General features: G+C 43.9%; 1 protein-coding gene across 1 annotated transcript; it reads right to left on the reverse strand.

The window, feature by feature from the left end:
- Positions 1-8,341: 8,341 nt before the first annotated feature.
- On the reverse strand, positions 8,342-27,249 carry tes (testis derived transcript (3 LIM domains)). The gene is made up of 7 exons (XM_036958827.2): positions 26,958-27,249; positions 17,958-18,043; positions 16,176-16,800; positions 14,712-15,578; positions 11,264-11,479; positions 10,846-11,004; positions 8,342-9,576 (listed from the first exon to the last, which is right to left on the reverse strand). The coding sequence occupies exons 1-7, from the start codon at positions 26,982-26,984 to the stop codon at positions 9,385-9,387; spliced, it is 2,172 nt and encodes a 723-aa protein (XP_036814722.2). The 5' UTR covers positions 26,985-27,249; the 3' UTR covers positions 8,342-9,384.
- Positions 27,250-27,809: the final 560 nt, after the last annotated feature.

Genomic DNA, 27,809 nt, shown 5'->3' on the forward strand with positions numbered 1-27,809 from the left:
TCTCACTGTCAACTGCCCTTATTTTCAGCAAACTTAACATGTGTAAATATTTGTATGAACATAAGAATCCACAACTGAGACATAAACTGAAAAAGTTTAACAGACATGTGACTAACAGAAATGGAATAATGTGTCCCTGAACAAAGGCGGGGTCGAAATCAAAAGTGACAGTCAGTATCTGGTGTGGCCACCGGCTGTATTAAGTACTGCAGTGCATCTCCTGCTCATGCACTGCACCAGATTTGCCAGTTTTTGCTGTGAGATGTTACCCCACTCTTCTACCAAGGCACCTGCAAGTTCCCAGACATTTCTGGGGGGAATGCCCTAGCCCTCACTCCCCGATCCAACAGGTCCCAGACGTGCTCTTATGGGATTGAGATCCGGGCTCTTCGTGGCCATGGCGGAACACTGACATTCCCGTCTTGTAGAAAATCATGCACAGAACGAGCAGTATGGCTGGTGGCATTGTCATGCTGGAGGGTCATGTCAGGATGAGCCTGCAGGAAGGGTACCACATGAGGGAGGAGGATGTTTTCCCTGTAACGCACAGCGTTGAGATTGCCTGCAATGACAACAAGCTCAGTCCAATGATGCTGTAACACACCGCCCCAGACCATGATGGACCCTCCACTTCCAAATCAATCCCGCTCCAGAGTACAGGCCTCGGTGTAACGCTCATTCCTTCGATGATAAACGTGAATCCGACCATCCCCCCTGGTGAGACAAAACCGCGACTAGTCAGTGAAGAGCACTTTTTGCCAGTCCTACCTGGTCCAGCGACAGTGGGTTTGCCCATAGGCAGCTTTGTTGCTGATGATGTCTGGTGAGGACCTGCCTTACAACAGGCCTACAAGCCCTCAATCCAGCCTCTCTCAGCCTATTGCGAACAGTCTGAGCACTGATGGAGGGATTGTAGGTTCCTGGTGTAACTCGTGCAGCTGTTGTTGCCATCCTGTACCTGCAAGAATTGTTTATGGTTCATTGAACAAGCATGGGAAAGTGTTTAAACCCTTTACAATGAAGAGCTGTGATTTTTACGAATTATCTTTGAAAGACAGGGTCCTGAAAAAGGAACGTTTCTTTTTTTTGCTGGGTTTGTGTATGTTTTGTATGAAAATAAATAAATATACAATATACACTTTTTTTGTATTTATATACAATAAATACAAAAGAGTCCCCCCCGACCCCTTGTCCTCTATTGATCTAGGACCAGTGGTGGAAAAACTACCCAATTGTCATACTTGAGTAAAAGTAAAGATACCTTAATAGAAAATAAAAGTCACCCAGTAAATTACTACTTGAGTTGAAGTCTAAAAGTATTTGGTTTTAAATATACTTATGCATCAAAAGTAAATGTCATCGCTAAAATATACTAAAGTATCAAATTAAAAATACATTCCATATCTTAAGCAAACCAGACAGCACAATCTTTTTTTTTTTTTTACATATGGATAGCCAGGGGCACACTCCAACACTCAGGCATAATTTACAAACAAAGCATGTGTTGAGTGAGTCTGCCAGTGAGTCTGGATCACCAGTAACGTTACTTTGATAAGTGTGTGAATTGGACAAATTTTCTGTCCTGCTAAGCATTTGAAATGTAACTTTGGGTGACAGGGAAAATGTATGGTGTAAAAAGCACATTTATTTTCTTTAGGAATGTAGTGAAGTAAAAGCTGTCAAAAATATAAATGGTAAGGTACAGATACCTCAAAAAACTACTTAAGTAGTACTTTCAAATGTTTTTTACTTAAGTACTTGACACCACTGCCTAGGACCGAGGTAGAGGAGAAGTTATTTTCCCCCACCCTGTGCTGACAGGGAGAGAAGAGATGATCTGTTGACTGCTGTGGTCTCCCTCTGCGATGAGAGCCAGATGCATGGCACACTGCCTGCGGTGCTCTCCTGTGGAAGATGGATGATTCCTCCTGATAGAAAGGCAGGAAGAGTTGACAGCTTAAAATTAAAAGAATACATTGCTGTCACATTCCATAAGATGCCTGCATGTCCCAGGGTACCACTGTTGTCCCCTCGCTCTTCTCCCTCATTGTCCACTGTGTCCCATTGCCCTGTATGTATGCCCTGTTGTCAGGCCACACTGAACACAAACGCAGACTGTACTGTGCGTATCCAGGCTAAACAGCCTATGGTATCTCCCCCTTCCATAAATAAACTCCATGCAGGTTTTGACTCCACATGTATGTAATCATGGATTGGATGTACTTGATATTTCCATTTCAACATCTCTGGATTGTTCTGAGAATATAGGCTGGCCTCCCAGTCTACCGTAGATCATCATCTCGTACATGAATGCGTGTGACAGCCAACCATGCACACTGGATTATTTATACCACCACTTGCGTAAGATAGCGATGAGTCAACATTACATGAAGAACGTGGGAGATTAAATCAAAATCAGGCATCATCACACTCAATTTCAGTACATTGTATTCTTGCTTAGAGAGACCACTATTTCCCCCTTAAGCTAGACTGGCTGCCTTGCAGCAACTACTGGACAGAGAGGCTGTTAACAACCAAACAAGAGCCTCTTTTCATACAGATTGTATCTAAACTCAGCAAAAAAAGAAATCTCTTTTTCAGGACCCTGTCATTCAAAGATAATTCGTAAAAATCCAAATAACTTCACAGATCTTCATTGTAAAGGGTTTAAACACTGTTTCCCATGCTTGTTCAATGAACCATAAACAATTAAGGAACAAGCACCTGTGGAACGGTGGTTAAGACACTAACTGCTTACAGATGGTAGGCAATTAAGGTCACAGTTATGACAACTTAGGACACTAAAGTGGCCTTTCTACTGACTCTGAAAAACACCAAAAGAAAGATGCCCAGGGTCCCTGCTCATCTGTGTGAACGTGCCTTAGGCATGCTGTAAGGAGGCATGAGGACTGCAGATGTGGCCAGGGCAAGAAATTGTCCGTACTGTGAAAGGCCTAAGACAGCACTACAGGGAGACAGGACGGACAGCTGATCGTCCTCGCAGTGGCAGACCACGTGTAACAGCACCTGCACAGGATTGGTACATTCGAACATCACACCTGCGGGACAGGTACAGGATGGCAACAACAACTGCCTGAGTTACACCAGGAAAGCACAATCCCTCCATCAGTGCTCAGACTGTCTGCAATATGCTGAGAGAAGTTGGACTGAGGGCTTGTAGGCCTGTTGTAAGGCAGGTCCTCACCAGACATCACCGGCAACAACGTCACCTATGGACACAAACCCACCGTCGCTGGACCAGACAGGACCTGCAAAAAGTGCACTTCACTGACGAGTCGTGTTTTTTTCTCACCAGGGGTGTTGGCCGGATTCACGTTTATCGTCGAAGGAATGAGTGTTACACCTAGGCCTGTACTCTGGAGCGGGATCGATTTGGAAGTGGAGGGTCCATCATGGTCTTGGGCGGTGTGTTACAGCATCATCGGACTGAGCTTGTTGTCATTGCAGGCAATCTCAACGCTGTGCGTTACAGGGAAGACAACCTCCTCCCTCATGTGGTACCCTTCCTGCAGGCTCATCCTGACATGACCCTCTAGCATGACAATGCCACCAGCCATACTGCTCTTTCTGTGCGTGATTTTCTACAAGACGGGAATGTCAGTGTTCTGCCATGGCCAGCGAAGAGCCCGGATCTCAATTCCATTGAGCACGTCTGGGACCTGTTGGATCGGGGAGTGAGGGCTAGGGCATTCCCCCCAGAAATGCCTTGGTGGAAGAGTGGGGTAACATCTCACAGCAAGAACTGGCAAATCTGGTGCAGTCCATGAGGAGATGCACTTTTGTACTTAATAAGCTGGTGGCCACACCAGATACTGACTGTCACTTTTGATTTTGACCCTCCATTTGTTCAGGGACACATTATTCAATTTCGGTTAGTTGTGGACGTCTGTGGAACTTTTTCAGTTTATGTCTCAGTTGTTGAAACTTATGTTCATACAAATATTTAAACATGTTAAGTTTGCTGAAAATAAAGGCAGTTGACAGTGAGAGGACGTTTCTTTTTTTGCTGAGTTTACAAACACACACAAACATCAATGACATCACACCTGCTCAGACCTAGCTACTCACACCTCCATCACCAGAGCCCGCATCACTCTCCGCAACATGGTCTCAAACTGCACCATTTTGTTTCTGTCCGTGGCCCACACACTTTCAATATTTAGATATTAAAGCATTTGACATTTCCATTGTGTTAATGGAGGATTGGTTGATTTCCAGTTAAGAAAAAGATTTAAGATGATTGACGAGAAAAGTATCGTCCAACTCATTGGGTATCTCACTGCACCCTCACATGCCATGTCTTGAAATATGCGGACAGTCTAGAAAATGGCGCCGGAGAAGATGGCCACCGTTTTACGGTCTCCTAACCAATTGTGCTATTATGTGTTTTTTTCTCTCTATATTTTAAAATGATTTTGTACATAATGTTTCTGCAACCACATCTTACAGCAGAAAAGAGCTTCGGGATATCAGGACAGCGATCACTCACCTCGGATTGGACGAACATTTCTTCAACAACAACAATAACCAGGACTCAAACGATATTCTCCAAACACCCCACAGGGCAGACATCCCAATTATTCGCAAAAGGAAGCGACACAGATGACGAAGAGCCGGATGCCTCGTCCGGACCCGCAGAAGACAACTAGGAAAGCTGCCGTTACCGTCAATACTACTTGCCAACGTGCAATCATTGGACAATAAACTAGACGTGATAAGATCATGAATATCCTACCAACAGGACATCAAAAGCTGTAATATCCTATGCTTCGCCGAATCGTGGCTGAATGACGACATGGATATTCAGCTCACGCGATACACCCTGCACCGGCAAGAGGAAGAGCACACTCCGGTAAGACGAGGGGGAGCAGTCTGTGCATATTTGTAAACAACAGCTGGTGCACTAAATCTAAGGAAGTCTCTAGATTTTGCTCGCCTGAAGTAGAGTATATTGTGATAAACTGCAGGCCACACTACTTGCCTAGAGAGTTCTCAACTATACTTTTCGTGGCTGTTTATTTACCACCACAGACAGATACTGGCACTAAGACCACACTCAGTCAGCTGTATAAGGAAATAAGCAAACAGGAAACCACTCACCCAGAGGCGGCGCTCCTAGTGGCCAGAGACTTTCATGCAGGGAAACTTAAATCAGTTCTACCAAATCTCTATCAACATGTTAAATATGCAACCAGAGGGAAAATGTTCTAGATCACCTGTACTCCACACACATAGACACGTACAAAGCTCTCCCTCACCCTCCATTTTGTAAATCTTACAACTCTATCCTCCTGATTCCTGCTTACAAGCAAAAATTAAAGCAGGAAGCGCCAGTGAATTGGTCTGTAAAAAAATGGTCAGATGAAGCAGATGTTAAACTATAGGACTGCTTTGCTATCACAGGCTGGAACATGTTCCGGGATTCTTCCGATGACATTGAGGAATACGCCACATCAGTCACTGGCTTTATCAATAAGTGCATTGAGGACGTTGTCCCCACAGTGACTGTACGTACATACCCCAACCAGAAGCCATGGATTACAGGCAACATTCGCACTGAGCTAAAGGGTAGAGCTGCCGATTTCAAGGTGCGGGACTCTAACCCGGAAGCTTACAAGAAATCCTTCTATGCCCTGCGACGAACCATCAAACAGGCAAAGCGCCAATACAGGACTGAGATTGATTCATACTACACCGGCTCCGACGCTCGTCGGATGTGGCAGGGCTTGCAAACTATTACACAATAAAGGGAAGCACAGCCGCGAGCTGCCCAGTGACACAAGCCTACCAGACGAGCTAAATCACTTCTATGCTCGCTTCGAGGCAAGCAACACTGAGGCATGCATGAGAGCATCTGCTGTTCCGGACGACTGTGTGATCACGCTCTCTGTAGCTGACGTGAGTAAGATCTTTAAACAGGTCAACCTACACAAGGCTGCGGGGCCAGACGGATTACCAGGACGTGTGCTCCGGGCATGTGCTGACCAACTAGCAGGTGTCTTCACTGACATTTTCAACATGTCCCTGATTGAGTCTGTAATACCAATATGCTTCAAGCAGACCACCATAGTCCCTGTGCCCAAGAACACAAAGGCAACCTGCCTAAATGACTACAGACCTGTAGCACTCACGCCCGTAGCCATGAAGTGCTTTGAAAGGCTGGTAATGGCTATCATCAACACCATTATCCCAGAAACCCTAGACCCACTCCAATTTGCATACCGCCCAAACAGATCCACAGATGATGCAATCTCTACTGCACTCCACAATGCCCTTTCCCACCTGGACAAAAGGAATACCTATGCGAGAATGCTGTTCATTGACGACAGCTCAGCGTTCAACCCCATAGTACCCTCAAAGCTCATCACCAAGCTAAGGATCCTGTGACTAAACACCTCCCTCTGCAACTGGATCCTGGACTTCCTGACAGGCCGCCTCCAGGTGGTGAGGGTAGGTAGCAACACATCTGCCACGCTGATCCTCAACACTGGAGCTCCCCAGGGGTACGTGCTCAGTCCCCTCCTGTACTCCCTGTTCACCCACGACTGCATGGCCAGGCACGACTCCAACACCATTAAGTTTGCTGACGACACAACAGTGGTAGTAGGCCTGATCACCGACAACGACGAGAATGCCTATTGGTTAGGTCAGAGACCTGGCCGGGTGGTGCCAGAATACAACCTATCCCTCAACGTAACCAAGACTAAGGAGATGATTGTAGACTACAGGAAAAGGAGCACCGAGCACGTCTCCATTCTCATCGACGGGGCAGTAGTGGAGCAGGTTGAGAGCTTCAAATTCCTTGGCGTCCACATCAACAAACTAAATTGGTCCAAACACACCAAGACAGTCGTGAAGAGGGCACGACAAAGCCTACTCCCCCTAAGGAAACTAAAAAGATTTGGCATGGGTCCTGAGGTCCTCAAAAGGTTCTACAGCTGCAACATCGAGAGCATGGTTGCGTCACTGCCTGGTAGAGCAATTGCTCGGCCCCTGACCGCAAGGCATTACAGAGGGTAGTGCGTATGGCCCAGTACATCACTGGGGCTAAGCTGCCTGCCATCCAGGACCTCTACACCAGGCGGTGTCAGAGGAAGGCCCTAAAAATGGTCAAAGACCGCAGCCACCCCAGCCATAGACTGTTCGCTCTACTTCCGCATGGCAAGCGGTACCGGAGTGCCAAGTCTATGACAAAAAGGCTTCTCAACAGTTTTTACCCCCAAGCCATAAGACTCCTGAACAGGTAACCAAATGGTTACTTGGACTATTTGCAATGTGTGCCCCCCCAACCCCTCTTTTATGCTGCTGCTACTCTCTGTGTATCTTATATGCATAGTCACTTTAACTATACAGTCATGTTCATACTACCTAAATTGCCCCGACCAACCAGTGCTCCCACAAATTGGCTAACCGGGCTATCGGCATTGTGTCCCACCACCCGCCAACCCCTCTTTTTACACTTCTGCTACTCTGTTCATCATATATGCATAGTCACTTTAACAATACCTACATGTACATACTACCTCAATAAGCCTGACTAACAGGTGTCTGTTTTTAGCCTTGCTACTCTTTTCAAATGGCTTTACGTCTTTACTTATTTACTTATGTACACACACACCTTTTTTATTCGCACCATTGGTTAGAGCCTGTAAGTAAGCATTTCACTGTTGTATTCGGCACACGTGACAAATAAACTTTGATTTGAGATGGATTAAAAGTACATTTACATTGAAAGCACATTCCAATAGGAATATGACATTAAAGGGAATGATTGAAACCCCTCCCTAACTATGCACAGACTACTTCATTAGATGGTGTTCCCCTGCTATTGAAAGCATATAGCAAGGGGTTGCTGTGTATGTGTAGAGGTCAGGAGAGGGATACACCCTACTACTGACTGTAAGCCTAGTGGAGGTGAAACTACGGCATGGGGAAGAAAGCCATTGTTTTGGTGCCGGCTGCCACAAAAGACAATGGACCCTGAGAAAAATGGGGCGTCCTTGAATTGTGCACCACTTCCACAAAAGTGGGTGGAACAAAGTCACACAGCCTTTTTTCCCCGTGGGTGGGTGGGGTGGGGGTCCATGTCAGAGTTCACTGTTCCACCCGTGTGAAGTATTATAGCTGCCACATTAGCCTGCTAGCGACACTGGTCCCTGAGGGGGTTTGAGTATGCTAGGTAGGTATGTTGGAAAGGGAAACACACGCAATAACATACACACATGCAAGAACGCAACGCAAAGCGTTGTGTCGTTAACACCCCTAGTAGTATTGACTGTTAAAGGTCCCGTCTGCCAGTATGAACCAAGCGGGAGACTAATCATTGCAAAAAACTTTATTAGGTTGTTAGTGTGAGGATAAAATATAAAGTGCAAGAGAAATAAAGGAAAGTCAATGGCACTTATTGTGAAGACTGCGAGGGAAACCGATTATAATATAAAAAGACTGCAGGAAGGAGAGAAGGCAGTAGATAAGTTGACGCCACAGTACAGATAACTTAACGATTTCTGATCATTTCATTGGTCCTCCAAAGTACATCATCATTTTAAGATGTTCTGAAGATATGACATCACCTGCCTTCACATTTCAGTGATGTTGTCCATAATAATGGCACTTGTGAAAGCTTGCGTTATCAGGGGTTCTCCAGGACTGGGTTGGAGAGAATCAGTTGGTCACATTGCATAGTCTGCATAGCCTGTTACAACACTGAAAGGCTGCTTCCTGCAGAACAGAAATACTGCACATAAAGTATCACGTATTGTAATACTATTACACAGCAATTGTTAATCATAATACTGCTTCGAGTTCAGTAGTACATTCTAGAGAGAAAGCAGCTGGATTTGAGAACAACCCAAAGAAGGACACTGTTCTTGACATGGTACAGAACATTAGTAGACAAGTTATGTTTTCTGTGGACCCTAGGAAGAGTAGCTGCTGCTGCTTTCGCAACAGCTAATGGGGATCCTGATACAATACCAAAAAAATACTTGAGTAGACAGAGTTGAAAATCATCCATAGCTGCTTTAAACTCAGAAGAAGGAAAGTGTTCTGAAAAAAACTCCAACCAAATGAATCTCAGTAAACAAAGAGATGGAACAAAACAGTGCATGTAGAGAGAAGATGTAGAGGAGAATCTTGTTAAGAGAAGACAAATCAATAGATTTAAGGCATTATTTTCCCCATCCCATCAGGAACTTGGAAACTGAAAATAATTAGCTAAGCTCTTGTGGTCAAGTCTAATTAATAATTTCATTGTTAGACTATTGTTTGTATTCTAGACCAGGCTTAGTTCAAATTACGATTGTGGTCGGGATGCCGGAGAAGGTTGAGCTGCTGTACGGTACACTGCGGTCACGGTCTTCTCTAGGTCATGGTCTTCTTCTTGCACTCGACAGAGCAGAAGAGCATTCCCTGTATGGCCATGAAGCGCTCTCCAATTAGACACTTAGCACAGCAGGAGCACTGGAAGCACTGAGGCTCAGCGTGCCAGTGGAACTCCCCGTAGGACACGCGCTGGGCCTCGGGCTCCACTGGGTTCTGACAGGCCGTACACACCTGGAGAGAGAGGGGATGTTTGTTTAAACACACACACGTATCTAGCACAGTTACAGTTGAAGTCGGAAGTTTATGTAAACTAGTTTTAATGACTCCAACCTAAGTGTTTCAACCACTCCACAAATTTCTTGTCCTACAAACTATAGTTTCCTCCTCAGGAAGGAGACGCATTCCGTCTCTTAGCGATGAATGTACTTTGGTGCGAAAAGTGCAAATCAATCCCAGAACAGCAGAAAAGGACCTTGTGAAGGTACAAAAGTATCTATATTCACAGTAAAACGAGTCCTATATCGACATAACCTGAAAGGCCGCTCCGCAAAGAAGAAGCCACTGCTCCAAAACCACCATATAAAAGCCAGACTAAGGTTTGCAACTGCACATGGGGACATAGATCGTACTTTTTGAAGAAATGTCCTCTGGTCTGATGAATCAAAAATATAACTGTTTGGCCATAATGACCATCGTTATGTTTGGAGGAAAAAGGGGGAGGCTTGCAAGCCGAAGAACACCATCCCAACCGTGAAGCAGCATCATGTTGTGAGGGTGCTTTGCTGCAGGAGGGACTGGTGCACTTCACAAAATATCATAATCATGAGGAAGGAAAATGATGTGGATATATTGAAGCAACATCTCAAGACATCAGTCAGGAAGTTAAAGCTTGGCCGCAAATGGGTCTTCCAAATGGACAATGACCACAAGCATACTTCCAAAGTTGTGAGAAAATGGCTTAAGGACAACAAAGTCAAAGTATTAGAGTGGCCATCAAAGCCCTGACCTCAAATTGTGGGCAGAACTGAAAAAGCGTGTGCGAGCAAGGAGGCCTATAAACCTGCCTCAGTTACACCAGCTCTGTCAGGAGGAATGGGCCAAAATTCACCCAACTTATTACGGGAAGCTTGTGGAAGGCTACCTGAAACGTTTGACCCAAGTTAAACAATTTAAAGGCAATGCTACCAAATACTAATTGAGTGTATGTAAACTTCTGACCCACTGGGAATGTGATGAAATAAATAAATGCTGAAATAAATAACTACTATTATTCTGACATATCTTATTCTTAAAATAAAGTGGTGAGCCTAACTGACCTAAAACAGGGAATATTTACTATGATTAAATGTCAGAAATTGTGAAAAACAGTTTAAATGTATTTGGTTATGGTGTGTATAAAATTCAGACTTAAAACTGTATCTCATGTATACAATACACATTGTACAAGGTATCACCCATGTACTGCACGCACACACACACACTCTCCCTCTCGTTCCTTACCGCGGCGTGGCTCTTCATGTAGCAGGGCTTGCAGACAGGCTTGTTGTTCTCCATAACGTACGTCTCTCCAGCCAGCACACAGTCACAGTCAAAGCAGCAGAAGTGCTTCAGATGCCAGTTCTGGTCCTCGGCCTGCGTGTACTCATTACTGAAGATCAGCTGCAGACACACAGACAGACCAGGTTAACATGGGGAGGTAGAATTGGGAAAGGATTCTTTTAGTTTTCCTCTCATATTTAAAAATATACTCCAGCTCCGACATTCTTGCTCCACAATGTGTTTAATGGATCTCAAACATATACTCATCACAGCCTCCACCGCTGGGCTTCTCGCTGTCTCCTCAGTGGCGTCCGTGGTACAGCTGTCCCTTCTTTGCTCACCTCTGACCGCTCTCATCCCTGCCTCCCCAACCCCTCACCTCATCACAGCCCCCGCAGCGTGGCTTCTCACTGTCTCCGTAGTGGCGTCCGCAGTACAACTGTCCCTTCTTCCAGAAGTAGATCATGTCGACCAGGAGCTCTGAGCAGGTGCAGCACACGAAGCAGGCTGGGTGCCACAGATTGTCATAGCCAGCACGCTCTGCGTACACTGCAGGCTCACCCTGACGCATGGTCAGCTGGCACTGGTGGCACGACTGAAGAAGGGGAATAGAAGGAGAAGGTGAGAGAGAGGAATACAAGAGAAAAGACCTTCGTTAGCAATGCCCTCACTAAAACATTGGCCCTGTAGCACAGCCTCATCCTGGTATTTTGTGCCATTATAAACTTAAACTGCATAATGATGATTATGATTTAAGACACTGCCTGACAGCTCCCATAAATCCAAATATTAATTCAGTTGGAATAACTAACTGCATATGGGGAGAGACGGGTAGAAAGACAGACAGGCAGTCTGTAGGGGTTTGCATGAACCAAAACCCTGTTTAGATGGAACATTATTCATCACGCTTCAAAACCATACTAAACAAATCAATATGCAAAACTATTCAAAATGATTCACTCATATTTTCACTTCTGGCTCCATCTTGTGGCCACTGCCTGTTCACCCCGCTATCATCCAGAAGGCGAGGTCAGTACAGGTGCATCAAAGCTGGGACCGAGAGACTGAAAAACAGCTTCTATCTCAAGGCCATCAGACTGTTAAACAGCCACCACTAACACTGAGTGGCTGCTGCCAACACACTGACACTGACTCAACTCCAGCCACTTTAATAATGGGAATTGATGGGAAATTATGTAAATATATCACTAGCCACTTTAAACAATGCTACCTTATATAATGTTACTTACCCTACATTATTCATCTCATATGCATACGTATATACTGTACTCTATATCATCGACAGTATCCTTATGTAATACATGTATCACTAGCCACTTTAAACTATGCCACTTTGTTTACATACTCATCTCATTTGTACATACTGTACTCGATACCATCTACTGTATCTTGCCTATGCTGCTCTGTACCATCACTCATTCATATATCCTTATGTACATATTCTTTATCCCCTTACACTGTGTACAAGACAGTAGTTTTGGAATTGTTAGTTAGATTACTTGTTATTACTGCATTGTCGGAACTAGAAGCACAAGCATTTCGCTACACTCGCATTAACATTTGCTAACCATGTGTATGTGACAAATAACATTTGATTTGATTTGACTGCCTGTTCTCATTCTACACTAGCCAACAGTATTCTCTGCTGAGAATATACATTTCAACTCAAATGTGAGACTGTTCTACATTTCAACCCCAGCATATTTTCCTTGAATATATGGACATTGAAGAGAGAGAGAGTGAAGAGAGAGAGAGTGACAGAGAGAAAAGGTAGAGACCGTATCCACGGCAATAAATATACATAATATGAAAAGCTAGCTTGGTTCTAGCATCAGTGACGGACATATACAGTGGGGCAAAAAATAATTTAGTCAGCCACCAATTGTGCAAGTTCTCCCACTTAAAAATATGAGGCCTGTAATTTTCATCAATTTTCATACACTTCAACTATGACAGACAAAATGAGAAAAGAAAATCCAGAAAATCACATTGTAGGATTTTTAATTAATTTGTTTGCAAATTAGGGTGGAAAATAAGTATTTGGTCAATCTCAATACTTTGTTATATACCCTTTGTTGGCAATGACAGAGGTCAAACATTTTCTGCAAGTCTTCACAAGGTTTTCACACACTGTTGCTGGTATTTTGGCCCATTCCTCCATGCAGATCTCCTCTAGAGCAGTGATTTTTGGGGGCTGTTGCTGGGCAACACGAACTTTCAACTCCCTCCAAAGATTTTCTATGGGGTTGAGATCTGGAGACTGGCTACGCCACTCCAGGACCTTGAAATGCTTCTTACGAAGCCACTCCTTCGTTGCCAAGGCTGTGTGTTTGGGATCATTGTCATGCTGAAAGACCCAGCCACGTTTCATCTTCAATGCCCTTGCTGATGGAAGGAGCTTTTCACTCAAAATCTCACGATACATGGCCCCATTCTTTCTTTCCTTTACACGGATCAGTCATCCTGGTCCCTTTGCAGAAAAACAGTCCCAAAGCATTATGTTTCCACCCCCATGCTTCACAGTAGGCATGGTGTTCTTTGGATGCAACTGAGCATTCTTTGTTATCCAAACATGACGAGTTGAGTTTTAACCAAAAAGTTATATTTTGGTTTCATCTGACATTCTCCCAATCTTCTTCTGGATCATCCAAATGCTCTCTAGCAAACTTCAGATGGGCCTGAACATGTACTGGCTTAAGCAGGGGGACACGTCTGGCACTGCAGGATTTGAGTCCCTAGCGGCGTAGTGAGTTACTGATGGTAGGCTTTGGTCCCAGCTCTCTGCAGGTCATTCACTAGGTCCCCCCGTGTGGTTCTGGGATTTTTGCTCACCATTCTTGTGATCATTTTGACCCCCCGGGGTGAGATCTTGCGTGGAGCCCCAGATCGAGGGAGATTATCAGTGGTCTTGTATGTCTTCCATTTCCTAATAATTGCTCCCACAGTTGATTTCTTCAAACCAAGCTGCTTACCTATTGCAGATTCAGTCTTCCCAGCCTGGTGCAGGTCTACAATTTTGTTTCTGGTGTCCTTTGACAGCTCTTTGGTCTTGGCCATAGTGGAGTTTGGAGTGTGACTGTGTCTTTTATACTGATAACAAGTTCAAACAGGTGCCATTAATACAGGTAACAAGTGGAGGACAGAGAAGTTACAGGTCTGTGAGAGCCAGAAATCTTGCTTGTTTGTAGGTGACCAAATACTTATTTTCCACCATCATTTGCAAATAAATTCATTAAAAATCCTACAATGTGATTTTCTGGATTTTTTTTCTCATTTTGTCTGTCAGTTGAAGTGTACCTATGATGAAAATTACAGGCCTCTCATCTTTTTAAGTGGGAGAACTTGCACAATTGGTGGCTGACTAAATACTTTTTTGCCCCACTGTACTTCATATGAAAGTTAGTTGAAGTATAGTTTGACAACACACACTTCACTTATCCATCAGAGTTCATCTACGGCTTCTCTGAGAAAATCACTCCCTTGTTCAGTCATTCTCTAGTCTCTCTAATCTAATCGTATCTTCACAAAGCCACGTGTCTGAAGTGAGTCTGACAGTGAGGGGGGGGGGGTGTCATATGCTTCCAGGGCTTTTAAATCCATGATGAAGAGAGAGGGCATTAGAAAGAGATCAAAATCAGGGAACCAGAATGCACCAACAGTGACTAATCAAAAGGCTCTATTCAATATACATGATGAAGGAAGAGATAAAATACATACAGTAGGAAGGAAGGGGACCAAATCTGAGGATAACAACCCACTGTTAGTCAGTCACAATATCTCACACTACGATTGGAGAGTATACTTACATAGTGTCCACAGGGTCCAGCCAGGTGATCTCCAGGGGCTCCCGGAGTACCCATGGCCCCAGCAGTGGCAGCAGTGCCCATGTCTCCTGGTCCACCTTCTCCTGCCCCAGGGTAACCTCCAGCCCCCATCCCAGGTTGAACCTGTAATGCTAGCCCGAGTATACTCCCAGACCCAGGCCTTGTTGGATGACCAGGACCTCCAGGCCCAAAGGCTCCCCCAGACCCAACTCCAGGCCCAAAGGATCCCCCAGGCCCAAAGGATCCCCCAGGCCCAAAGGATGCCCCAGGCCCAACTCCAGGACCAAAGGATCCCCCAGCCCCAACTCCAGGACCAAAGGATCCCCCAGCCCCAACTCCAGGACCAAAGGATCCCCCAGCCCCAACTCCAGGACCAAAGGATCCCCCAGCTCCAACTCCAGGACCAAAGGATCCCCCAGCTCCAACTCCAGGACCAAAGGATCCCCCAGCTCCAACTCCAGGACCAAAGGATCCCCCAGCCCCAACTCCAGGACCAAAGGATCCCCCGGCCCCAACTCCAGGACCAAAGGATCCCCCAGCCCCAACTGGAAGCCCAGGGGCTCCCATCCCATGTCCTCCCATGCCTGGCGCTCCCTGTCCTGGTCCTCCCTCCTGACCCATCATCTCCTCAGGCAGTTTGATGTCTCCCACTCCCAGGGCCTCGTCTTTATACTTGCGGACGTACTGCTGCATCTGTTTGACCTCTGCAGGGGTCAGCTCATGGCACTTGGCCGGATCCTGGTCATGCTCCGGTAGCTGCACTGCCATCTGTTGCCGGCGGTAGGCTGCACCCTCCGTGCCCGCTATGGGACGCCTCTCTGGGGGCAGGAGCTCGATGTAGCGTACCGCCTGACGGTCAATTGGAGAGCAAAGGAGAGAGAATTAGGACTTTGTTAAGGGAGGAGAAGAGAGAGAGGGAGGGAAGGAAAGACATGGAGAGAAAACAGACAAAAATTAGGAAAAGGAAAGAGGAAGAGTCAGGAACAAACAGAGAGAAAGTGAAAACAAAAAGAGAGCTAGAGAGAGGCAGTGAAGATCTAACTCAGTCTTCCCTGGGCTCGTGACTAATATTAAGCTGTGTTGCTGTGCTGATCTTGTTAAGGGAGAGATTGGGAGAGGCAACCAGTTGTTATATGACATCTTACAACCTCTCCCTAACTACCACTACTTAACACATACTTGTTGAGGGATATGAAGATACAAAGTGTGACCTCTGGTGGACAGTCTTTCTAGTGATTAGCCTGGTTAAAATCAGACAACCTAAAACATTTGTTTTTTACTAGGCTAGGCCACGATGACATCCCTTACAGAAACCGAGGAAACAATACTGGCAAAGTTCCTCTAGACCGGTGTTCTCAACCCTGGGATTGTCATAGGTATTCTAATTCTATGAAACAGTAGTTATACTGTTATGTTACTGAAGATGAACTGTTGTTATACCCTTACCATGTGCTGTTTCACCCCTGGAGGAGCCCACTCGTAGGTAACAGACTTCAGGGGCACGGCATCCTTCCTGACAGGTACGACATTGGCTGACACAGCAGTGGCTCTGATTGCCCCAGGTTTGGGCATGGTAGCGGGTCCAGACCCAGCTCCACCTCCAGACCCAGCACCATAGCCAGCTCCGGGCCCAGCTCCGGACCCATAGCCAGCCACGGGCCCAGCTCCAGCCCCGGACCCATAGCCAGCTCCGGGCCCAGCTCCAGCCCCGGACCCATAGCCAGCTCCGGGTCCAGCCCCGGACCCATAGCCAGCTCCAGCTCCGGACCCATAGCCAGCCCCAGCTCCAGCCCCGGACCCATAGCCAGCTCCATCCCCATTGCCAGCATTGGCTGGCACATTGTGGGCAGACTGGGGACTGTATGGAACAGCGGTTCCTGACATGGGGCTGGCAGAGATGGAGAAGGTGACCTGGTTGCCCTTGTACGTGGGGACACCGTCAGTTTTGAGCTTGGCAATGAGGCCAGTGTACTTGGTATCCTCGAACAGCTTGCCCACCTTCCTGTTATCATCAGAGTTCATCTGCACATCGTGGTCCGTAAGCCCACACTTGCAGTTCCGGCAGATCTTTCTGTGATGGGGAAAGTCAATGGGGAATATGTTAGACTAGACGTATGGTTGGGTCTAAGTACTCTCAAAAACGTTTAGGTTTCCTTTATGATCACCTAACTAGGAAAACCTCTACCAACTGGGCACAGACTTGAATTCAATATCTATTCCACGTTGGTTCAATAACATTATATTGATATGACGTGGAAAAACAATGTTCAACCAGCGTGTGGCCAGTAGGTAGGCCATACAGCCCTGACACTCATCACTGAACCTCAACTGCTTTTAAAAATATATATTGTTTCCTTCTAAGCAGGGACTGATTTAGACCAGGGACACCAGGTGCATGCAATGAATTATCAGGTAGAACAGAAAACCAGCAGACGTCAGACCTCATAGGGTCAGAGTTGAATACACCTGCCCTATAGCGTAAAGCAGGTCAAAGGCCCAGGCATTTAGATAGATACCCTATTGCTTTCACATCTTTTCAGATCAGTGGTCATGGAAGAGGAATCGGAAATATTCATGACTTTCGGGAAACAGTCACAAGCTTGTGAGTAAGTAGAGTTGTGGGAGGCAGGATACTGAACAAGTGAGATCACCACACTTCAGCTAAGGTGGGATGAGTGATGTCGTCACCTTAGGATCAAATGACATCAAATAACACAGAATGTCTTTCCTGTTCCGTTCTTATTTCCACAGACTGGGCTTGCCCTGCACGTCTGACCATGACCAAGACGGAAGGAATTGTGGCAGTTAGGTGTTGCCATAGCAACTGGCCACTGAAGTAGGCACCGGGGCACCTGTTGTGATGTCTTCAGGAAAGCTAGCTGAGTGTGGATAATTGTCGGGGGAAGCAGGAATGCTGGCTTGACTTGAGGACAGTGGGGGACACCTATTTTCATGAGACATTGGTCCACATAAAGACTGCTTTGTAAGTCCAGAAATCAGTAATGTAGGACATTAAGGTTATTTCAAATTTAAGAGCACAAAAACTGTAATAGTAGACAACAATGATCGGTTGCAACATGCTTTCAGGGCCTGTGGCTTTCCCTGTTGTCTTGAAGCTAAGAGAAAATAAGCATTGTTGTTGTCCCCATCAGGTCTGGATTATCTTGAATTCAATATATGAAAAATGATATTAAGTATACAGCACAGAGACAACAATACAGTACAAACCTCCAGAAGTGTAGCTCAAACCCCTCACACTTGTCCTTGCATTTCAGACACGCCGCCCCGGCGCCAATTTCATGGCCCAGGGTCATCTGCCAACAGACAGAACACAGCACATTAATTAGATTAACAGACGTACGTGGTCTTTAGAAATTACTTCATACCAGCCAGGGCTTGATATTTACTGAAGTTCATATGGTGCAGTCACTATTTAGGCTTAATTGTTTTTGGGATGGCCTTTTCAAATACCCTTGTTAGCAGAATCTGCTGCGTTCTGTAGATGTACAGTGTCACCTTGACATTTGCGTATTAAAACTGGCCTAACAACAAATAAAATAAAAACAGAAACTGATGTCCCATTAATCCCTAATCCCCCCTCAAATATATTCCGTATTTGATGCGTCAAGCAACAGCCCACTTTTCTCAACCATTCTGCATGCATTCTCTTCTGTTCTGATTAGTTTACCTCCAGTGCCTATTTTGGATGTTAGGCTACTTGCCAACTAAACAAGACTCACTAGGCTATAGGCCTAATTCCAGAGTTTAGTCACAGCGCATACTGTAGAATCCCCTTCACATTCGTATCACTCAGACTACCTTCTCTACTTCAAACACCAGTGTTGTCTGTCTTGCACGTTACTGCTGTCTGAGCCCTTATACGGTCAAGTAATCCACAATGCTGAAAGAGAGCCCCTCTCCAGGGTTGAGCCCCTCTCCAGGGTTGCATCCCAAATGGCACCCTTTTCCCTATACAGTGCCCTATGGGCCCTGGTCAAAAGAAGTGCACTACATAGGGATTAGTGTGCCATTTGGGACGCAAAAACACACTCTCCTGATTGGTGAAGGCCGTTTTTGGCTCAGGGAGCCCTGAAAGTGGAGCAGTGAGCCCCCCTCGGCCTTTGGGAATGAGCAGCCGGCCTCTAAAGAGGAATGCCAAGCTCAAGCCAGACTAGAGCTTATAAGTGTGTGACCTGTAGATAATATTTACATTAACCATCACCCCCTTTTCTCCACTTAAAGCTGCAATAGGTCACTTTTTGGCGACCTGACAAAATTCACATATAAAATGTGTGTTATAGTATAGGTCTGTCATTCTAATAGAAAGCAAGTCTAAGAAGCGGTAGATCTGTTCTGCGCGCTATTTCTATACTTCCCATTTTTAAGTTTACTTTGTTGAGTCTTTTACTTTTGGGTTGGTGCACAAGATTCAAACAGCTGAAAATACAATATTTTTGGTTATGGAAAATATATTTCAGAGGTTTAGACGGTACAATGATACTACACTATAGTTGCTTGTTGTGTCACCAACTGAAATAAGGCGAACTATTAGAATTTTATCGACCAGGAAATGGCAGAGATATATCTGCATAGTGCATCTTTAACAATAGTAAATGATTATAAAGAAAGGGAAGCCTAGCTATTGGTGAGTCAGACATACAGTTGAAGTCGGAGGTTTACATACACTTAGGTTGGCGTCATTAAAACTCGTTTTACAACCACTCCACAAATTTCTTGCTAACAAACCAAAGTTTTGGCAAGTTGTTCATGACAAGTAATTTCCCCAAAAATTGTTTACAGACAAATTATTTCACTGTATCACAATTCCAGTGGGTCAGAAGTTTACATGCACTAAGTTGACTGTGCCTTTAAAAATTCAAAAAAATGTCATGGCTTTAGAAGCTTGATAAGCTAATTGACATCATTTGGAGGTGTACCTATGGATGCATTTCAAGGCCTACCTTCAAACTCAGTGCTTCTTGACATCATGAGAAAATCAAAAGAACTCAAACAATAGTACGCAAGTATAAACACCAAGGGACCACGCAGCCGTCATACTGCTCAGGAAGGTGACGCGTTCTGTTTCCTACAGATTAACGTACTTTGGTGTGAAAAGTGCAAATCAATCCCAGAACAACAGCAAAGGACCTTGTGAAGATGCTGGAGGAAACAGGTACTAAAGTATCTATATCCACAGTAAAACGAGTCCTATATCGACATAACCTGAAAGGCCACTCGGCAAGGAAGAAGCCACTGCTCCAAAACCGCCATAAAGAAAGCCAGACTACGGTTTGCAACTGCACATGGGGACAAAGACCGTACTTTTTGGAGAAATGTCCTCTGGTCTGATGAAACAAAAAATAGAACCGTTTGGCCATAATGACCATCGTCATGTTTGGCGGAAAAAGGGGGAGGCTTGCAAGCCAAAGAACACCTTCCCAACCATGAAGCACAGGGGGTGGCAGCATCATGTTGTGGGGGTGCTTGCTGCAGGAAGGACTGGTGCACCTCACAATATAGATGTCATCATGTCGGAGGAAAATGATGTGGATATATTGAAGCAACATCTCAAGACATCAGTCAGGAAGTTAAAGCTTGGTCGCAAATGGGTCTTCCAAATGGACAATGACCTCAAGCATACTTCCAAAGTTGTGGAAACTGGTTTAAGGACAACAAAGCCAAGGTATTGGAGTGGCCATCACAAAGTTATGACCTCAATCCCATAGAATATTTGTGGGCAGAACTAAAAAAGCATGTGGAGCAAGGAGGCCTACAAACCTGACTCAGTTACACCCACTCTGTCAGGAGGAATGGGCCAAAAGTCACCCAACTTATTGTGGGAAGCTTGTAGAAATCTACCTAAATTTAAATTGTTTAAGGTAATGCTACCAAATACTAATTGAGTGTTTGTAAACTTCTGACCCACTGGGAATGTGAGAAAAGAAATAAAAGCAGAAATCAATCTCTATACTATTATTCTGATATTTCACATTCTTAAAATAAAGTGGTGATGCTAATTGACCTAAGACAGGGAATTTTTACTAGGATTAAATGTCAGGAATTGTGAAAAACGGAGTTAAAATGTATTTAGCTACGGTGTGTGTAAACTACCGACTTCAACTGTAAGGCTCTGCAGTGTCCATCTCATATTTTCTGTATTCAGAAGTCAAACAGCCTTGCTTGCTTCCTCTCTTCTGAAAATATATAGTGAACAAAAATATTTTTAAAAAATAACATGGAACAATTTCAAAGATTTTACTGAGTTACAGTTCATATAAGGAACTCAGTCAACTGAAATACATGAGGCCCTAATCTTTGGATTTCACATGACTGGGAATACAGATATGCATCTGTTGGTCAGATATGCATCTTTAGGGGTGTGGATCAGGAAACCAGTCAGTATCTGGTGTTACCACCATGTGCCTCATGCAGCGCAACACATCTTCTTCGCATTGAGTTGATCAGGCTGTTGATTGTGGCCTGTTGTCACACTCTTCTTCAATGGCTGTGCGAAGTTGCTGGATATTGAACTGGATTCAGAGTAGAGGTCGACCGATTAAATTGGAATGGCCGATTAATAGGGCCGATTTCAAGTTTCATAACAATCGGAAATCAGTATTTTTGGACGCCGATTTTGCCCATTTAAAAAAATATATTATTATTATTTAACTAGGCAAGTCAGTTAAGAACACATTCTTATTTTCAATGAAGGCCTAGGAACAGTGGGTTAACTGCCTTGTTCAGGGGCAGAACGACAGATTTTTACCTTGTCAGCTCTGGGATTCAATCTTGCAACCTTACAGTTAACTAGTCCAATGCTCTAACCACCTGCCTCATTGCACTCCACGAGTAGCCTGCCTGTTACGCGAATGCAGTAGAAGCAAAGGTAAGTTGCTAGCCAGCATTAAACTTATCTTATAAAAAACTAAATCAATCATAAATCACTAGTTAACTACACATGGTTGATGATATTACTAGTTTATCTAGCGTGTCCTGCGTTGCATATAATCGATGCATCGCTGGGGGATGATTTAACAAAAGCGTATTTGCAAAAAAAAAGCACAATCGTTGCACGACTGTACCTTACCATAAACACCAATGCCTTTCTTAAAATCAATACACAGAAGTATATATTTTTAAACCTGCATATTTAGCTAAAAGAAATCCAGGTTAGCAGGCAATATTAACCAGGTGAAATTGTGTCACTTCTCTTGCGTTCATTGCACGCAGAGTAAGGGTATATGCAACAGTTTGGGCCACCTGGCTCATTGCGAACTAATTTACCAGAATTTTACATAATTATGACATAACATTGAAGGTTGTACAATGTAACAAGAATATTTAGACTTAGGGATGCCACCTGTTAGATAAAATACCGAACGTTTCCATATTTCACTGATATAATAAACATTTTGTTTTTGAAATTATAGTTTACGGATTCGACCATATTAATGACCAAAGGCTCATATTTCTGTGTGTTATGTTAGACTTAATTATATGATTTGATATAGCAGTCTGACTGAGCGATGGTAGGCAGCAGCAGGCTCCTAAGCATTCATTCAAACAGCACTTTCATGCATTTTGCCAGCAGCTCTGTTTATGACTTCAAGCCTATCAGCCTAATGGCTGGTGTAACCGATATGAAATAGCTAGCTAGTTAGCGGGGTGCGCGCTAATAGTGTTTCATACGTCACTCGCTCTGAGATATGGAGTAGTTGTTCCCATTGCTCTGCAAGGGCCGCGGCTTTCGTGGAGCGATGGGTAACGATGCTTCGAGTGTGGCTGTTGTCGATGTGTTCCTGGTTCGAGCCCAGGTAGAAGCGAGGAGAGGGACGGAAGCTATACTGTTACACTGGCAATACTAAAGTGCCTATAAGAACATCCAATAGTCAAAGGTATATTAAAAACAAATGGTAGAGAGAGAAAAATAGTCCTATAAATACTATATTAACTACAACCTAAAACCTCTTACCTTGGAATATTGAACTCTCATATGAAACATGTCTCATATGTTCTCATGTTCTGAGCAAGGAACTCAAACGTTCCATGTAAAAAAAAATTAAAAAGTTAACATTTGCACTTTTACTTCTCCAAAACTCTTTTTGCATTATTTAAAACAAATTGAACATGTTAAAATTGATTTTTATTGATGTATTATATTAAGTTAAAATAAGTGTTAATTCAGTAGTTGTAGTAATTGTCATTATTACAAATAAATTTAATTGAAAAAATAAAATAGATTAAAAAATTAATACATTTTAAAATTTTAAAAACTGCTTTTTTTGGTCCTCCAATAAATCGGTATCGGCGTTGAAACATAATCGGTCGACCTCTAATTCAGAGCATCTCAAACATGCTCAATGGGTGACATGTCTGGTGAGTATGAAGGCTGTGTAAAAACAGACATTTTCAGCTTCCAGGAATTGTGTCCAGATCCTTACAACATGGGGCTGTGCATTATGCTGAAACATGAGGTGATGGGGGCTGATGAACAGCACGACAATGGGCCTCACGATCTCGTCACGGTATCTCTGTGCATTGAAATTCCCATTGATAAAATGCAATTGTGTTGGTTGTCCATAGCTTATGCCTGCCCATACCATAACCCCACCGCAGGACACTCTGTTCACAATGTTGACATCAGCAAAATGCTCACCCACACAACACCATACACGCTGCCATCTGCCCGGGACAGTTGAAACCGGGATTCATCTGTAAAGAGCACACTTCATCATGCCAGTGGACATCGAAGGTGAACATTTTCCCACTGAAGTCAGTGACAACGCCAAACTGCAGTCAGGTCAAGATCCTGGTGAGGACAACAAGCACACAGATGAGCTTCCCGGAGTCAGTTTCTGACAGTTTGTGCAGACATTCTTCAGGTTGTGCAAACCCACAGTTTCATCAGCTGTCAGTGTGGCTGGTCTCAGATGATCCCGCAGGTGACGAAGCCAAATGTGGAGGTCCTGGGCTGGCGTGGCTACACGTGGTCTGTGGTTGTGAGGCCGGTTGGACATACTGCAAAATTCTCTAAAACAACGTTGGAGGCGGATTACGGTAGAGAAATTAACATTCAATTCTCTGGCAACAGTTCTGATGGATATCCCTGCAGTAAGCTTGCCAATTGTACACTCCCTCAAAACTTGAGACATCTGTAGAATTGTTGCACATTTCAGAGTGGCCTTTTATTGTCCCCAGCACAAAGTGCACCTATGTAATGATCATGCTGTTTAATCAGCTTCTTGATATGCCACACCTGTCAGGTGGATGGATTATCTCAGCAAAGCAGAAATGCTCACTAACTGGGGTGTAAGGAAATGATTTCACAACATTTGAGAGAAATAAGTTTGTGCGTATAGAACATTTCAGGGATCTTTCATTTCAGCTCATGAAACACGGGACCAACACTTTACATGTTGTGTTTATATTTTTTGTTCAGTATAAATTGTCAATGTTTACTTAAACTTCTCAGGAACACCCTAGAAGCCTCTCTTCCCAGAAGCCCATTAGGGAGATAATGATGCCTTTAGGATACTGATTAATGAAGATCAGTAAGAGTGGACTAGTGCCATACAGTGCCTTGCGAAAGTATTCGGCCCCCTTGAACTTTGCGACCTTTTGCCACATTTCAGGCTTCAAACATAAAGATATAAAACTGTATTTTTTTTGTGAAGAATCAACAACAATTGGGACACAATCATGAAGTGGAACGACATTTATTGGATATTTCAAACTTTTTTAACAAATCAAAAACTGAAAAATTGGGCGTGCAAAATTATTCAGCCCCTTTACTTTCAGTGCAGCAAACTCTCTCCAGAAGTTCAGTGAGGATCTCTGAATGATCCAATGTTGACCTAAATGACTAATGATGATAAATACAATCCACCTGTGTGTAATCAACTCTCCGTATAAATGCACCTGCACTGTGATAGTCTCAGAGGTCCGTTAAAAGTGCAGAGAGCATCATGAAGAACAAGGAACACACCAGGCAGGTCCGAGATACTGTTGTGAAGAAGTTTAAAGCCGGATTTGGATACAAAAAGATTTCCCAAGCTTTAAACATCCCAAGGAGCACTGTGCAAGCGATAATATTGAAATGGAAGGAGTATCAGACCACTGCAAATCTACCAAGACCTGGCCGTCCCTCTAAACTTTCAGCTCATACAAGGAGAAGACTGATCAGAGATGCAGCCAAGAGGCCCATGATCACTCTGGATGAACTGCAGAGATCTACAGCTGAGGTGGGAGACTCTGTCCATAGGACAACAATCAGTATATTGCACAAATCTGGCCTTTATGGAAGAGTGGCAAGAAAGCCATTTCTTAAAGATATCCATAAAAAGTGTTGTTTAAAGTTTGCCACAAGCCACCTGGGAGACACAACAAACATGTGGAAGAAGGTGCTCTGGTCAGATGAAAGCAAAATTGAACTTTTTGGCAACAACGCATGACGTTATGTTTGGCGTAAAAGCAACACAGCTCATCACCCTGAACACATCCCCACTGTCAAACATGGTGGTGGCAGCATCATGGTTTGGGCCTGCTTTTCTTCAGCAGGGACAGGGAAGATGGTTAAAATTGATGGGAAGATGGATGGAGCCAAATACAGGACCATTCTGGAAGAAAACCTAATGGAGTCTGCAAAAGACCTGAGACTGGGACGGAGATTTGTCTTCCAACAAGACAATGATCCAAAACATAAAGCAAAATCTACAATGGAATGGTTCAAAAATAAATATATCCAGGTGTTAGAGTGGCCAAGTTAAAGTCCAGACCTGAATCCAATCGAGAATCTGTGGAAAGAACTGAAAACTGCTGTTCACAAATGCTCTCCATCCAACCTCACTGAGCTCGAACTGTTTTGCAAGGAGGAATGGGAAAAAATGTCAGTCTCTCGATGTGCAAAACTGATAGAGACATACCCCAAGCGACTTACAGCTGTAATCGCAGCAAAAGGTGGCGCTACAAAGTATTAACTTAAGGGGGCTGAATAATTTTGCACGCCCAATTTCAGTTTTTGATTTGTTAAAAAAGTTTGAAATATCCAATAAATATTGTGTCCCACTTGTTGTTGATTCTTCACAAAAAAATACAGTTTTATATCTTTATGTTTGAAGCCTGAAATGTGGCAAAAGGTCCCAAAGTTCAAGGGGGCCGAATACTTTCGCAAGGCACTGTATACATGTAAATAAGCTAACCACATATGTGATAGCAATCTGTCAGTCAATGATGTAGCATGCAGCCATTGGTTGATGCATGCAAAGTTTGATCAAGGGAACATGACCAATGACACATTGCCATGAGGTGTCTCAGGTTGACAAGGGAAAGTAGCCACAGTCCAGAAAATCTGTGAATTTCAAATGCCAGATGATCTTATGAGCAAGGGCCCAAATACATCTTGAGAACTTGATGCCTTCAGAATGCATTAACAGAGTCATATTATTGATACTCTTTGAAGATAATCGAGCAGACAATCAAAACAATTAGTTTTCTTTGATCAAAGGTCATTAGCAGTTTGACAATTATCGGGGTCTCACATTTATGATTAGTGATCTAGTAATTATCGCGGCTTCACGCTGGTAATCTACTGAATCTTAAAGGCCATTACTGCGACGCTTTCCCTTTGTACAGGCGCGTGGACCTTGATGATAGCTGACAGTTAAGGGCTGGAATCATGGAGCCCCCACTCCACTCTCATGCCTTAATCTCTCTTAATCTCTTGACAGTTGAATTAACAGAGAATGGTCCTTTGTTATAATGCTATAAATACAATTGAGTGACTCAATCGATGTAGTAGTTAGGTGCTTTGTTGTATCTAAACGATGCTGTCTGCTGCATCAGACCGGTATCATTGATGAGTGGTCGCGCGTGGGAGACGGGACGTCCGTCCTCACCTTCAGAATCAGATTATTGGAACATGATATTGAGAGAAAGACACCAATGGTTAGGATGCGAACAATGTCAAAACATATTAGACCAACTACGGGTTTGTTTTATTTGATAAACTGACCTTGCACAGAAGCAAGAAGTTCGAAGGTTCTAGCAATTGGCTACATATTGCTAACACATCCAGTATTTTACAGTCAAACGGTAGTCTATGTAGCAAAAGTTACTGTCTTTAATGACAGAACGAGCCATCTTCCTTGCTGACTTTACTAGGTTGTAGGATACACCTCTAAGGGCGTTGCCATGTCTTATCTGGAACTATACACAGGCATGAGGACTTACCTTCTTGATTTCCTTTTCTACCTCCATTTTCAGTTCCCCGCTGTAGGCTATGCTGGTTTAGACCCGCCGTAAACTTTCAAAGTAAATACACAAAAACTTGGACTCACTTTACGTTGACACTTATCTTTAGAAACAACCGAAAGTTTATCGGTTTTATTCTGCCACCACTTCTTCCGGAACGGTCCCGTTCATTGCTTTGTTACTATGAAAGGCTTCCGCTATACAAATTCTTCAATTCTGGACCAATTGAAATTGAGTGAGCAACCAATAAAGTACAGGACAGCCAATCATCGTTTAGCAAGGGGGGCCTCCTCAACAATAAAACTAAATGAATGAACACGGAAACCACAGTAGTCTACAGGTTAATCCTTTCAATGCTGTTTTGTTGGGTGTGGTTGTATTGGTTCTGGTGGAGCAAATATATTAGGCAGTCATGAGCCTATTGTTGTTAGTGTTTACAGTCAATGTATATACTATTTACAATTAAATGTGTCCTCTTACAGTATATGCTGATAGTTTTTGGGGTGATATTTGACCAAATACTAGACAGAGGAGCAGCAACTTGGTATTAACACTTGTCGTGTGCAACACATTTCACATTTATGACAGAGATTAATAGTGTGTCTGTCACGCAGATTATACATCGACCCTCTGGTTGATTGGTTGAGTCTTGACACAGTCATGGATAGCAGCTGCATTTACTATATAGCCATCCCTCCCAATCTTAAACCTGCACATACTTATCATGCAGATGCAGGAAGTGTGTAGTAATGATGTGGTTTAGAGACATCCTACGTCATGTGCATCTGTTTTGCTGTCCTTTTAAAAGAAGGCCTTGGGTGTTTCACAGCT

Source organism: Oncorhynchus mykiss, chromosome 2 (assembly GCF_057628025.1).
Source record: "Oncorhynchus mykiss isolate SJ-2025 chromosome 2, ASM5762802v1, whole genome shotgun sequence".
Taxonomy (NCBI): domain Eukaryota; kingdom Metazoa; phylum Chordata; class Actinopteri; order Salmoniformes; family Salmonidae; genus Oncorhynchus; species Oncorhynchus mykiss.

What these genes read in the sequence shown, in the direction of transcription:
- tes (XM_036958827.2), bottom strand. Translation starts at nt 26,984, where the DNA reads ATGGAGGTAGAAAAGGAAATCAAGAAG. An exon ending in TTTGAGCTACACTTCTGGAG is followed by an intron (nt 16,801 to 17,957) that starts GTTTGTACTGTA and finishes TCCCCATCACAG; the next exon opens with AAAGATCTGCCGGAACTGCA. An exon ending in GCTGCGGGGGCTGTGATGAG is followed by an intron (nt 11,005 to 11,263) that starts GTGAGGGGTTGG and finishes GTGTGTCTGCAG; the next exon opens with CTGATCTTCAGTAATGAGTA.